Below are 14,589 nucleotides of genomic sequence, written 5' to 3'. Positions count from 1 at the left end.
ACACACAAATGAACTCATCTAAAAACTTTCAGTGGCTTCTGCTTTGTTTTCAGTTGTCATGCCATGCCGTAGATGGAGCCTGTGGTACTTCTTGCTTATTCTGTAGTCCTTTAAGGCCTAGGAGATAAGCCAGAGATGCTAGGCCCCTCAAACAGCTCACACACGTGTTATTCTTGCCATATTTTACCTCCTGTTTAATTTGGCCTACTGACAACCACTTGCCTTCCACTTGTAAGTTCAAGGCCAGTTGAAATCCCTGCACAATCTATAGCCTCATTAATGTTATTATTCAGTCCCAGCTGTATAGATCATTTGACTATGTAGGTTTCCCTCCTTTTTTACATGTCTTCTTAAAAGTTTAGATAGAGTCCTGGATTTAGTCTTTTGACCTTGCCACTGGTTGGTCTACACTCATCAGACCTAAGCCTCCCCAAGTGTTTTCTTTGGCTGACTGGCTGCTGTATCACCTCTGCCAATTCCTTGCTTGAAGAGGCTTCCTCTGGCTTGGTGACCACCTGCCCCTTTGTATCAGAGGTATTTCACAGGCAGGGCACTTAAAAAATATCAAGAAGTAACCACATTCATTGGAATTAATGAACTTTGAAAATTTGCATTCATTATGTAAGATTCTTTTTAGGCACATTCTCTTGGTGGCAAGCAACAGAAGATTAGTTTTTCTTCTACTAACACAAAGTTATTGATGTAGTATAAGAATATTTGGGTATCCCATGGAACCTAAAGACAGGATGGTAGCAGGAATTCATGAATAACTTGATCTCATAATTTAAATCATATTAGTATTCTCTCTGCTTGCTTCTGGCAACTCTATGATTAACTTTATTCTTCCCTCTTGCTGTAAACTGACTTTCTCCACATGGAGAATGCAATATAAAAGGCAAATCATTTACATTTATAGTTTGGGTTACCCAAGGGAGATTAATTTTCTTAAGTCTTTAAAATTTCAAAAAGGCTTGCCTATATTTACATACCTTTAAGCTTCTGATTAAAGAGTGTGTGTATGTTTTTTTTTTTTTTTAATATTTGTTACTCAAATCTCTTTCCAGCTAATAGAAATGAGCATGTTGAAGGTGGATGCTGGAATCTGCTAAGTCATCCATTTAACTTATGGGTTCAATTTAATAGGGTATCCAATATGGAGAGAGGAGCTGTGTATGGCAAAGCAGTGTGAAGTGTGGAGATGAAGCTTAGAGGAAAACATCAAAGGATCTGGGGAACTGGTTTTAAGACTTAGAGGCCAAACTCTATCAAACTAGCCATGGACTCACATGATCTCAAAAGTGAGAAGAGAAACAGGAGTCAGGCTGAGCCACAAGAAGATTACTTTCATGAGTCATGCCTGGAATTCTCCTGCACTCTGCTGCTACTGCTTGGTGCTTTTATTCTCTGCTATTATGTGCCACTGAGTACCTAAAAGAATCCAAGAAACTTCTGTGAAAATGATCTGGGGGGCCTTTGAGGGTCCTGGAGCAGAGCAATGGGGGATCTTCAGAGAGCAGCATAGCAGGATTTTTTTTTCCATTTATAATGATTTTTATTGTTTCCATTATAACTGGTTTGCAGTGTTCTGTCAATTTTCTACTGTACAGCAAGGTGATCCAGTTACACATACATGTATACATTCTTTTTTATTACATTATCATGCTCCATCGTAAGTGACTAGACATAGTTCCCGTGCTATACAGCAGAATCTCATTCAGAAGAGCCCACCATGCCATCTCCTTGGCACTTACATCAGGGAGTTGCCAATGTCAGAAGTATGTGATGTATGTTTGTGTTTACACAGTCCACACACGTATTTGTCCATACATTTTTAGTGACATTTATAGATGTAGACATTAACTGTGCTTCTGGATCTTTTTAGCACAAAGAAGGAGCAATGATGTTTCCACATAACCTAGACTATACTTCAAGATTCACAGCCTTTACATCCTGCATTTATGAAATAATTATTATTTCATAATACTGAATAATTAAATATTAGTGACTGGTTTAAGGAAAGAAGGTGATAGTGGATATTGGAAAATTTATCACAGTTTTATTGGTAACATAATTTGGGGATTATCTTAGAAATGTTCTCCAAAGCTTACAAAGAGGTGTTACTTTACTTTATATGCTATGCTTTATACCTACATTTAATCAAAAACTTCTAAGAATGGACTGAGCTCCTTTTATGTACCCAGGTGCTGTGACGAATTCTGGGAAAGTGTACAATCTTTGTCATTTTTTAAACAGAGAGTCTAATTGAAAAGACCATATTTATATACAGGAAATGGAAAATGGCAACACATACAAAAGTGATAAATGGCATTATATAGGAAATGGGATTGTGTATAAAATTTATTTCCAGATTACATTAATGCAATTTATAGGAGGGAAAACAAAAGTAAGATGAATCAAAAGTTCCAAGTCAAATCAATGCATATTTACCGATCCAAGTTTAATAGATAATAAGGAGAACACCAAGTGTTAGGTATGATATTCAAGGATTCAAAACACAAATCTTTTGGGAGTCCTGAGAACCAACTAGAAAACATAGAAGAAATATCATCAAAACTAAAAGGCAAACAACAATAAAAACCATTAGGGAATCACCAGGTTGCTTTCAGCATCTAACAGGCAAGACCCTAAGGCATCTCTGACCTTCAGGGTGGTCTTTGCTCTGCCTGAGTATTACTTGCTGCTCTAGCTAAGGATCTCAGATCACTGACCTGTGATGAAGACAACTAGGTAATGGAATCATAGAGCAGCTTAGTGTAGAAAAAAGTAGATGCTAAGGTCTGAAAGTTCAATATGAAATTTCAGCCCTCATTTTCTGTGAGCCTCAGTTTTCTCAACATAGCAATAGTGACAGTAAGGCCACGTCAATATGGTTGTGAAAATTAAATGAGAATATATTTGCACATTCTTATAAATGGGCAAGTAATATGCATTTAATAAATTATAATTTACATGACCTAATTAATCTGTTCTCTTTAGTACAACTAACATAGCATTGAGATCCCTGGGACATAAACAGTTCACAAGCCACCATCCAATAATGTATCATTATAGTAATCCATCTTTAGGGGCACTAACTAATAATAATAGTATTTAACATTGATTCTGAAATTTATGTTTACAAAACATGTTCAAATATGTCAACTCATTTATTCTTCAAAACGACCTTTCTGAAAAGGTGATTATTTCTGTTTCCATTCTGCAAAGAAAGACAACAAGGCAGAAAGGGTTAGGGCACTTGCCCCCAGATCACATTGCCAAGAAGTAGCTGCCCCCAAGTCATATAATTAGAAAGCTGTTAAATCAAACTTGAGCCCACTCTTCTGACTCTAAACCTCATGTTCTCCTCCTTATACCACGGGCCTCTTATAAGCACTGTTTCTTTTCATGGAGAAAGTTTCATGAAGCTTCCTGTTTCATGGAGACAATTCCATGAAAACTGTCTTTCTCCAAAGCTCCTAGTTATTCACAAAGTCCTTGCTATTAGGAATTAACAATAAACCATGGTATTTGTTAATTGACCCACTATGTAGATATGTAGAACGGGGTCACGTTTTCAATGCCCAGTGTCTTTAGTTAAAACCTGAAATTTTGTTCTGTAAAATCTACTAGATTGCCATTTGTTTTATAATTTGATTAGGATTCCATAGGCACAGATTGGCATTAAAAAGCTGTTAACTGTCTTAATTCCAGAGGGCACAGCTAATGAAATGTCCCCAAAGTTGAGCACTTGCACAAACTACCATGTCGTATAGGACAGCTCCCGATTAATCATGATGAGACCATTTCCTCTATCTAAATGAAATCTGCAATCTGGGAAGAAGATTAAAGATCCTTCGGGGGATGGAGGAAAAGTTGCTGTGAAAATTGTAGAAACTGGAAAATAAAGATAGATCTACTCAATATGCATGAAGTCAGATTGGTTGATGCAAATAGATTTCAATCTCGTATTTTCTAATGACTTGGCTTGTAGCACTCCTATATCAGTTTTACACAGATTTCTGTTCAACTTTAAAAGGAATGGCTGCGGTTTGCACAAAAAAAATTTTTTGAAAAGAAGTTGAGCATATCTAATATGGTTTTCTGCCATCTTTGACTAATTTTTAATTTTCTATCTAAGGATTTCTAAACAATAAGATCAGAGGTGCATAAGTGACAATGAAAAGATATGACACGACATGCATAATAGGTAAATGTATATAAGATGTTGATAAGTGAACTCTTCTATTTTGCATTGAATACAACATACTTTCAAAAGCCAGGGTAAAGAAAAGAGTTATAATTTCTTTTTTTCATTTATTTTTTATTTTTTTACAGCTGCACCTACAGCTTATGGAAGTTCCTGGACCAGGGACTGAATCCGAGCCACAGCTGCAACCTATGCACAGCTGTGGCAACACCAGATCCTTTTAACCCACTGTGCCTGGCCAGGAATCAAACTTGCACCTCCACTGCAATGACCTGAGCTGCTGCAGTCGGATTCTTAACCAACTGCACCACAGTGGGAACTCCAAAATCAAATTTCTTTAGCACAGCCATTTCATAAAGAGATTTTAACTTGGCACCAAATTTATTAGAAGTCCTTGACTCTCACACTGCACAAATCTTCACTTACTCACCTTTACATTCTGTTGCTTATTTCATTTAATTATGTGGTCATTATAGCAAACAAATATTTGAAGGGAAGAGGGTCGGGGGAACTCTGAGCTACTTCATTTATCCCCCAACACCTGACTTGTACCTATGTAGGTTCTCATGAAACACTGTTGAGCTCTTGGTTAAATAAGTTAACAGATCCTATCTCAGAATAGGCTACTTGTTATTTAATTCTTTTTCTATTTCTCTCTTTTTTTTTTAGGCCAGCCCTGCTCCTATAATTGTCAACACAGATACTTTGGACACGATTCCTTATGTAAGTAGCATTTTTATTAAGACTATCTTTAAAAATGGTGGTAGAACTTAATCAGCTGAATTTAAAATTTAATACGACATCAGTTTTACCCAATTCAGACGATCTCATGAAGAGATGTGTAGAATGAGTTTTGTGAGTTGTCTTTTGATATTTGCTAACTCTCCGCTTAGTCATGCAGATATGTTCCTCTTTCATTTGCTATTTTATAAAGCACAAGGGCCTAGCATAAGGAAAAAACCAGCTAATTGTGATCAAATAATGTTAGTTTCTTAGGTGGTCCACTGAAGAGAGTTTGAACTGTTCATAGAAGAAACGAACAAACTTCTTTGGGTTTCATAGTAAAGCAATACTCAAATCAATGTCTGTGATAGAGTCTAGAACATGATCAGTGATCAGTAAATGATGGATTTTTCTGGGATTCCAAAAAGAATTGGAGCAAAACTTTTGTGAGGATAAATTCTGTATTTAATGAGATGTGTGGTTTCATAAAAGCATGGAGCATAAGATGATAGAAATAGGCAGATTAGTAAAGCTTGAAATTGGGTATCTGAAATTCAACCACTGTGATGGCCAAAATTCTTGGCAGCAGAATCTGGCCGGGCAGGGGTGACTGGAGAGTGGTACTAGGCCTCAATGTGGATGAATGGTTGCTTCATGGAGGTCCAGCAAGGCTTTGTGAGTGGCCCTATCTGATGGCCCTAGGGTGATGATTTAGCAAGATGGGACAGGCGCAGATGCATGCAGACAGAAGGTTTGAAGAAAGGAACAGGGCTATAGGCATAATGGACGAGAACAAATACACCTCTGGTCTTTGATTAGATGAATACTGACAAAATGCTTGGTGAATTTGGCTATTCTCAGTCGTTAGACCCCAACCACAAATGTCTACAAGGACCAAGCAGATCACAAACAAATGGAGCAGGAGGCGTGGGGAGAGTGGGGAATAGAGAGCACGTGACCTTACACAGGGGGCAGCTGCCTCTTGCTCCAGTGGGTTGGTACCAAAAGGAAATGGGATCAAGTGTTGCCAGATCATTCAGTGTTTTCGAGAGAAGTCAGAAATTTGAATTTGTATATGGTTTTTAAATACAGGCAGCTAATTCTCAAAAGTTCAACACTGTGTGTGCCAAACAAAGAATGTCTAGTCAAAAGGCTGCCCTTTGGGAGACACCTGCCTCAGAAGAACCAGAGGGCCTGAGTGGGTTCTGCAAGCGAGGACTCAGCCACAGGGGAACAGAATGCCAGAACTGGAGTACAAGGTTGGGACTTGATGACAGGGATAAGTGATTAAAACTGGGACACAAGGTCAGCACAAGAATAACAGCAAGCTTGACTTAATGCTGAATCACTTGAACTACTGAACTAGGGCTTCTTAAATCTTTCTGAACAAGAGTCATTTGGGGTCAGACTGGAAATGGGGTTAAGGTAACTGGTGGGAATCAAGTGGCCCCAGCTGTGGAAAATAAAGGACTATTAGAAGGAAGCAAAGCAGTTATTAAAGACACATAGGGCTCACTCTTCTGCCATTCACTCTTCCTACCTTCCTTTATTTATCAAATATTTATATGGGGATTACTGTACATGTACCTGACACTGTTTTAAGCACTTAGCAAATATTACCTTATTTAATCCTCATTAAAACCTTATGAGATAGGTCCTATTAATTTCTCCATTTTATAGACGGGGAAACTGAGTCACAAAGAGGTTAAGTAACTTTCTCAAAATTGCACAGTAACATGCAGGGCCAAGAGTGAACCTAGGTATCCTGGTTGTAGTTTGGGATCTGATTGAACTCCGACATTGCTACTGTTTATGTTTTCTCCTTCCCTCCTTCATTTTCTGCCTCTCAGCTTAATAACAAAGTTGACTTATTTATTCCTTAGCAACATGTAGCTTCGGGTAGAAGACAGCTTGTCCTAAAGGCTTGAATACTCTTGGGGCAGGGATCCATGTATATATCAAGGAGTTCTCCATCTTTAATATAGTAAATCTCTTTACTATATCATTGGCATCATCTAAAGCAGATGAGCAGTGCTTTGAAGAAGCAGACATGGTGCACAGAAACTTGATTGTATGGGTAGGACCCCTCACTTGTGCCAGAGCTCTATTATTTCAAAGCTTTCTATGAGAGTTCTCATGACTTGACTTCCAGATGCCCTCCTGTACAAATACTTTATTAATAAGACTCTAAGGAGTTTGAAGAGACATGCTCGATTGATATTCAGGCTAATTAGCTAATAAAATCAGCCATGTATAACAAATTTATCAAATTGCTCTCATTCTCTTAAATATCAGTTTTATATCTGATTTTGAGCTCTTCAAAGGGATTTTTTAAAATTATCTTTAACTTTTTTATACTAAAAGAGAACCCTCTTTGAGCTACCTTAAGCATAGGATCTGAAAGATTTGCTGAGTGTGGTAAAAACATCCCAGTTCTCATGGCAGTGTGTTGTTGAGCAATTCATTTAATCTTTCTGGACCTAAGCTGATCTATAAGACACTAATTATAATATCTACGTCAGAGGTGATAGTGAAGATCTGATTAGATGAAATGTGACACTGTGCTTTGTTAACTTCTTGTTAATAGGGATTTGTTATTTAATAAGCACTTATGAAGTAACATATGCCAGACTCCAAGAGAATGTTAAATATTAACATCTTCCCCCATGTAGAAGAAACAGAGTATTTACTGAAAAAATGGCAGATTTAGCACACAACCATTCATGTAGATGTATGTGCTTTGGGTCCTGACATAGGACTAACCCTCCTTTTTGTTCCTGACTCACTGGGTGACCTTGAACACATCATTGTTCCTTTTGCAGTCAATTTTCTCATTCTCTGGTGTTCTATACTTTGTTTTCCTCTTTTCTGTCTCATGTTTTAGTTGTTCACATAATTTCAGCTCTATTTAATGAAAAAACAATTTCAGAGTTCCCCAGAGCATTTCAGTCACGTTACATGAGAACATTTCCTCCTTTAAAAGATTACCTAAATGACAGGTCTTAACTTATTAAAATCCTCCTCAAAAATAATTTCATTACAAGTAAATATATTTATTTTGCCAATTATCAAATTTGGTTTTAAAAATATATGGTCCTTGTGGAAATGATTCCTTGGCATACATGCAAATGGCAATTGACTAAAGGGAGGAACTCTTTGGTCAAAGGAAATTGTAAAGTAACTGTCGTGGAAAGGTACAAAAGATATATAAATAGTTTTCTGCTTTTTTTTTCTTTTAAGAAAAGTAAATTAGGGGATGATTGAGATCTTGAAGTATCTGCCATTAACAAAGGGGTCACTGGGGTTCTTGAACATAAATGCTTCAAAGAAACTCATTCTTGTACAAAGTCGTGATGCTTTAGGGTTGAGTAGGACCTTACCTGTGGCATGGTCCAGACTCTCCTGCAAAGCAGGAATCCCCAAATGAAGATTAAAATCACTGAGGAAAAACAAGGATAGAAAAAGAAAAATCCTCATTTCAATACCTTGTTCCATCTTTGTCTTTTTCCCCATATCCCACATTGAATATGGTTTTATGACAGATATTGAAAATGCTCTATTCTATGAGAGTTCAGAGTGAGTAGCACTTGCATGTGCTCCGTAAGCCCAGCTCCCTGGGGCTGACTTAGTGAAAAGGCACCATGCTCCTCTCTGGGTGCTCTGCAGCCAACTGGCCCGAGGGCCTCTCCTCCTGACACACCTCTTCCTTTAGCAGGGCCCTAGGAATTCTGTACTGAACACCAGCCAAACAAATCCCATTCTTTCTGCTTTAGAAAAATACAGTTAGATTCTAAAATGCCTTTTCTCTCCACCCTTCTCTAGCTTTCATTTCCTAGTGGTTACGTTTTGATCTGTTTTCTGGAAATATGCTGTAGGAAGTGGTATACTCAAGAATCCATGAGTTTTAAATCTTGTTAAGTAACTTGGGCTTTGATGAATGCAAACTTCTCATTTTGCAGATACAGATATTCTAGCTCAACTAGCAAATGGGAGAGCTTGGTCTCCCATTTACTGTTACTCCACATAATGGTCAATTTTTGGTGTGTAACCAACAACCACAAAACCAGTAGCATATAACAATAAGCATTTATTTCTTCCATGAGTGTTTGCTGGTTAGCTGGGCCAGCTCCTTCAGGCTGGAGATTATTACGTTGGCAGGGGCATTTCTGTTTCATGTATTTTATCCTGGGTTCCAGCGGGTGGGACTTTACTACCCAAAGTCATTTTCTTTGTGGTGACTGATACACAAAAGGACAAGCCCTGGCACAAGCACAGTTGCAGCCTCTGCTCACGTGACATCCACCAACACTCCAGTGCCCAAGGCAAGTCATATGTCCAAGTTCAAAGTGGAGGAAGGAGTGAATATTTGCTAAACAAGAAACTGATGTACCACACCAAAATCATAAGTAAAAGTTCTAAGAATCTGTATATGTCTCATTAGAAGAAAAAGTAGGTACAAAAGACAGAATCTTACACTTGAAAAATATTAGTAGGCATAAACAAAGTGTCAAAGGAACCTGATTCAACTGGTGGGGCAGTGGGTGTCTACATTATTAAGGATGTCTAACAAAGGGAGTTTCCACTGTGACACAGAGGGTTAAGAACTCAGCATTGTCTCTGCATGGCACAGGTTCAATCCTCAGCTAGGCAAAGTGGGTTAAGGATCTGGCATTGCCTTAGTGGCATAGATCACAGATGTGGCCCAGGAACTTCCATATGCTGCAGGTGTGGCCGAAAAAAGAAAAGAATAAAAAGATGTCTAAGAGAAATACTGAAAAATAAAAGGCAGCAAGTATTGGCAGTATGATGATTTTACTTTTCTGTGAGCCTTTGCTATATGAAACTTTGTTTCTAAGGACAGAAACAATAGTGGAGAAAAAGAAATTTGTTCCAGAAATTCCAGGACTGTGTCTCAGAAGAATCTCCCCAGGAAGTGAGGGAGCGAGAGAGAAGGTAAGAAGAGAGAATAAAAGGAAGAGATAGGTTATAAAAATATTGAGAGTCCTTAATAGTATCACCCATTATATTTGACTGCCAATAAGATCCTTTATCTAAAAGCTATTTGAAAACCATCATAATATCCTTATAGTATTATCAGTGAGATTTTTATAGAGACCTTTAAATGTGAAAGGTCACTGGATGCAGATACAGCTATGATTTTTGAGCAGAAGACAAGAAAGTGGTTTAAAAGGGATAAAGTGGCCCAGGGAGAGGCTGGCAATGTGAGTGAATATTGGTGAGAAGAGAGGGGGAATGAGAGAAAATAAAAAATGATGTGGGTTCAGGGACATAGAGAAGCAATCAAATTAGCAGAGAGGTTCATCTGGGAGCCAAAGAATGGGCCTGAGACTAACAGGTGTTGTTAAGCAAGGTTTAAATGGCATTTCTGATTGATTCCAGCAGCAGAAATCTGAGAGTAAGTGCTCTCTGAGGAGGAAGTTGCCATATTGCGGAAATGGGATGACCAAGTACTTGGTCATAAAGCTGGACAGTTAGGCATTAATTTCTTTGAGTCATTTTGTGCAATAACAGACCCTCATGACTTAGGCTACTATTCACTTTTAATTGGATGGTTTTCCAGAATTATCCATGAAGAGCGAGAAAGCAGAATTATTTCTTTGAACTATTCTGGCTGTGATTAATAATGGCCAGATATTTTGGAAGAATTTGCTGATTTTCATACATTTATTTCTCAGCAAACAAGATTGTTTCTTTTTTGTCACTTTCCCCGTGAACACTGTTAGGACTGCGTTGTTGATATTTTTATCTTTTGGATCTGTAGTAGTATCCAGAAATGAAAAATCCTTACCTGCCAGAAAACAGCTTAATGTTGGCTTAACTATGCCCATGAGGCAATAGGAATTTAGCAATAGAGGCAAGGCTATCAGTATTTGTTCCACGGTCAAACCTAGCCAGCTAAAGCCATTTCTCAACTGCCACAATCAGCAGATCCCTTACTTTCCCACTTGTTATTTTGCTCGCAAAGGCAAGAGGTGGAACATCATAATGCTTCTCAAATATTAGTGTGCATAAGAATCACCTGGAGATCTTAAACATGCAGATTCTGATTTTGTAGGTATGGGAATGGGGCCTAAGCATCTTCATTTCTAAGCTTCCAGTGAGGCTGAAGCTCAGCTGTGTACCCACAGTTGCGTCTTATGAGACCAGGCTTTGAATTCAGAAACAACTGGGTTCTAAGCCCTCCTCTGCCAGTTATTACTTACCTATGTTTTATCTAATAAGTCGTATTATCCATCTAAACTTCTGTTCTCTTATTTATAAAATGAAAATAGTAATTTTTGCCTTGCAGGGGTGGTTATGAGAATTCTATCTTAGTATGTAGAAGGTGCTTAATAAATATTCATCATAAGATGTGATGTGGGGTACCTTTCATACAACAGCATGCCTTTGACTTAATCTTGAACTGTTGAGCCAAGAACGCAGAAGTCAGCTAGTTCAGATGTAGGGCAAGAGCAGTTATGTAGGTGCAGGGGCCAAGGTAACTACATCTTGATCTACATCTAGATCTTTGCCTCTTGAAAAGTGGCCCATTGACTAGCAGCTCATTTTTATTATTACCTGGGAGCTTGTGAACCTGGAATCTAAGTTCCCACTACAGACCTATTAAGTCAGAGATTGAGTTTTTAGGAAGAACCCCAGTGACGTGTATGCATTTAAAGTTTAAGAAGCATCGGTTGATACTTTAGAAAATTCTTATTTTGGTTGGTATCCTGCTATCTTTGTTGTTTCATCATACCTTTTGGCCTGTCCTTGAGGCAGCTTCCCTTTTTACTCTTTTACTGTAAACATATGCATATCTGTAGGAAAAAGGAATCTATTCAATTTAACAAATAGACATAATGACCAACTGCTAGGTTGTATAAGCTTCTAGACCTGTGTTCTCCAAGAGAGTAGCTACAAGCTTCATGTGGTTGTTTAAATTTAATTAAAATAATATGCAATTAAAAATATAGTTCCTCAGTCATACTGGCCGCATTGGGAATGCCCAGGAGCCAACATGGCTAGTAGGTACCATATTCAACAATGCAGATATAGAACATGTTATCATTCCAGGAAGTTCTATTGGATAGAGTGATTTTAGAGAATAGAAAAGCAAGAAAGCAATAGAAAGGGAAGGGAACTAGTATTTATCCAAGGACCACTTTATTCTAGGTACTTTATAGATGTTACCCAATTAATGATATATTAATATATATTATCCTCCCAACTTTTGTGAGTTGGTTTCATTTCCTTCTTCTTAGAGTTGAGTATTTTCACATCTTCTAAATAGTCATCATTCTCCTAGAAAATTATGGGGTATGTTCATGTTTACCAGGAAAACATGGTCCCTGTCCTCATGGCCTTGAAATGTTTATTAAAGTCTCTTACACATGACACACAAGGAGGCAAATACAAAACAATTAATGAAAGCTTGCTTAAAAGTTCAGTAATTTTTCCATCATTTTATTTTTTATGAAATTATAAAACTCCTATTTAGAGCTGGATTAATCCTTTAAAAAATTTAAAAATAGGTAGAAGACCTGACCTACTCACCCATTCCCAAACCTACTTCAGTCTTTGTTCCAAATGATGCCCTTATAGATGGCATTTTGCTGACTACTCTGCTAGTAAATCCTCATCCACTGGGGAGTCTGTACATAGGCTCGTCATATTGGACCTAAGACCAATAAGAAAATATAATAGTTGTCCAAATGAAGAATGTAATGAATAGGTGAGTCACACACAGGCCCTTCCTTCTAATAATGGTTCTTCTGAAGGCACATGTCCCATATACCTAGGCAAAGAAGTCAATGTTGCTTCAAGGAATTCAGCCTGGGAGAGGAGGTTAAGAACAAGGGTAAATAATCCTGGAAGGATTTATATAGTTTCTTTACAGCATTACTACTCAAGTGTGAACTAGTACCACCACGTTTTACCAGGCAAATTATTAGAATTAGAGCATCTCCAGCTGTACCCCAAATCCATAGAATCAGAAACTATAAAGGTGGACCAAGTAATTTATGTTTTTATAAGCACCCCACATGATTTTATGCACACTGAAGTATGAGAGATGCTAGTGGGGATCCCGAGAAGCTTCTGGGTGCCAGACTGAAGAAGGGTGAAGGGTGGGGTAGGAAATACTGCATACAGGAAGCATGAACAAAAGCTAGAAGGATTCACTAAAGTCCAGTGTAACTAACATATTTAGCATTAATCTGACCCAACATTTAATCCTGGTAGTTGTGGTGGTGGTGTTTTAATCATATGGGCTGTTTTTAAAAAGCATTGACTCTCATAGTCTAGTGGAATCTAGCGGATAATGCATAATGATAGCCTGGCTCACTCTTACTCATCCAAAAGAATTCAGCTTAAATAATGCTTCTTCTGGGAAGCTGTTAGGCATCGTGCCCTTGTTACATGCTTCCACTTTATATTCTATTTCCTCTACATAGAACTTATACTATCTTATAACTGTTTCCTTAATGGTTGATATTTCTTCCTAGAGTGTAAACTCCATAAGCACAGGGGAAAAACACTTCATCTTTCCCACCATTGAACCTCTATAACCCGGCACATTTTTGTTGGACTGGCAAGCTGAATAAATGAATGAATGAAGATGTGTAGAAACTGCTTTAAGGGAATATGCTTAAAGAACCATTCCATTTCAGGAAGTCAAGGAAATGTAGAATTTCAACTGGCTCTTGAACCAAAGTAGGGAATAAAAACATTTTGAGGAGTGGGAACTCTATGGGCAAATATCAAACACCTGGAAACATCCATGTCCTGTATTCTGTGTGGCTGAAGCATAGAGCAATAGCATACCATGAGGTTGGTAGGTAGGGTTGAGTCTCATTATGAAGATTTTGTTTGCTTGATATGGCATTTGGGCTTTATCCAGTCTAGTAGCACCAACTTCCCACATATTGCAAATTTACAGACATCTTCTTTCACTACTTTATCACTTGGACCTTATCGTTGCCTACTATGTGGTTAGTATTCTGAAATATATGTTGAATAAATAAAGCCAGGAAGCAATAGTGATCACTTAACAGCAACAAGCCACAAGCTTCTCTTGAGCCTTTTCTATGCTTCCTTATCGCCTTTGTTCACTTTGTTCCATTAGCCCAGAATGCCTTTTTGTCCATACCCTCATATGAAGATCCCACTAAACTGGCATATCTAACAGGAAGCTCTCACCAGTCCCTCTATGCAGAATTAATATCTCCTTCCTCCTTGATATTACAGATTTTATTCACAGGAAGTTGCCTGCTTCAGTATAAAGAGGATCAACTTTGAACTCTTTTGATCCTACCATAGACTAGCTGGCTAACCTTGGAAAATGAACTTTGTTTTTTTTTGTTTTGTTTTGTTTTGTTTTGTTTTTGTCTTTTTGCTATTTCCTTGGGCCGCTCCTGCGGCATATGGAGGTTCCCAGGCTAGGGGTCCAATCGGAGCTGTAGCCACCGGCCTACGCCAGAGCCACAGCAACGCGGGATCCGAGCCGCGTCTGCAACCTACACCACAGCTCATGGCAACGCCGGATTGTTAACCCACTGAGCAAGGGCAGGGACCAAACCCTCAACCTCATGGTTCCTAGTCGGATTCGTTAACCACTGCGCCACGATGGGAACTCCGGAAAATGAACTTCTTTGATAGTT

General features: G+C 38.2%; 1 protein-coding gene across 6 annotated transcripts in view; it reads left to right on the top strand.

Annotated features, from left to right (window-relative positions):
* Window positions 1-14,589, top strand: part of DLG2 (discs large MAGUK scaffold protein 2) — a 1,194,846-nt gene that overhangs the window by 442,735 nt on the left and 737,522 nt on the right. For all 6 annotated transcript variants that reach the window (XM_047753849.1, XM_047753843.1, XM_047753842.1 and 3 more), the window contains one exon: window positions 4,877-4,930. In XM_047753849.1, coding sequence (XP_047609805.1) covers window positions 4,877-4,930 — 54 coding nt within the window. The remainder of the gene's footprint in view (window positions 1-4,876; window positions 4,931-14,589) is intronic.

Source organism: Phacochoerus africanus, chromosome 11 (genome assembly GCF_016906955.1).
Source record: "Phacochoerus africanus isolate WHEZ1 chromosome 11, ROS_Pafr_v1, whole genome shotgun sequence".
In the NCBI taxonomy this organism is placed as follows: domain Eukaryota; kingdom Metazoa; phylum Chordata; class Mammalia; order Artiodactyla; family Suidae; genus Phacochoerus; species Phacochoerus africanus.
The sequence above is the reverse complement of the archived record's forward strand: the minus strand, read 5'-3'. Positions and strand labels throughout refer to the sequence as shown.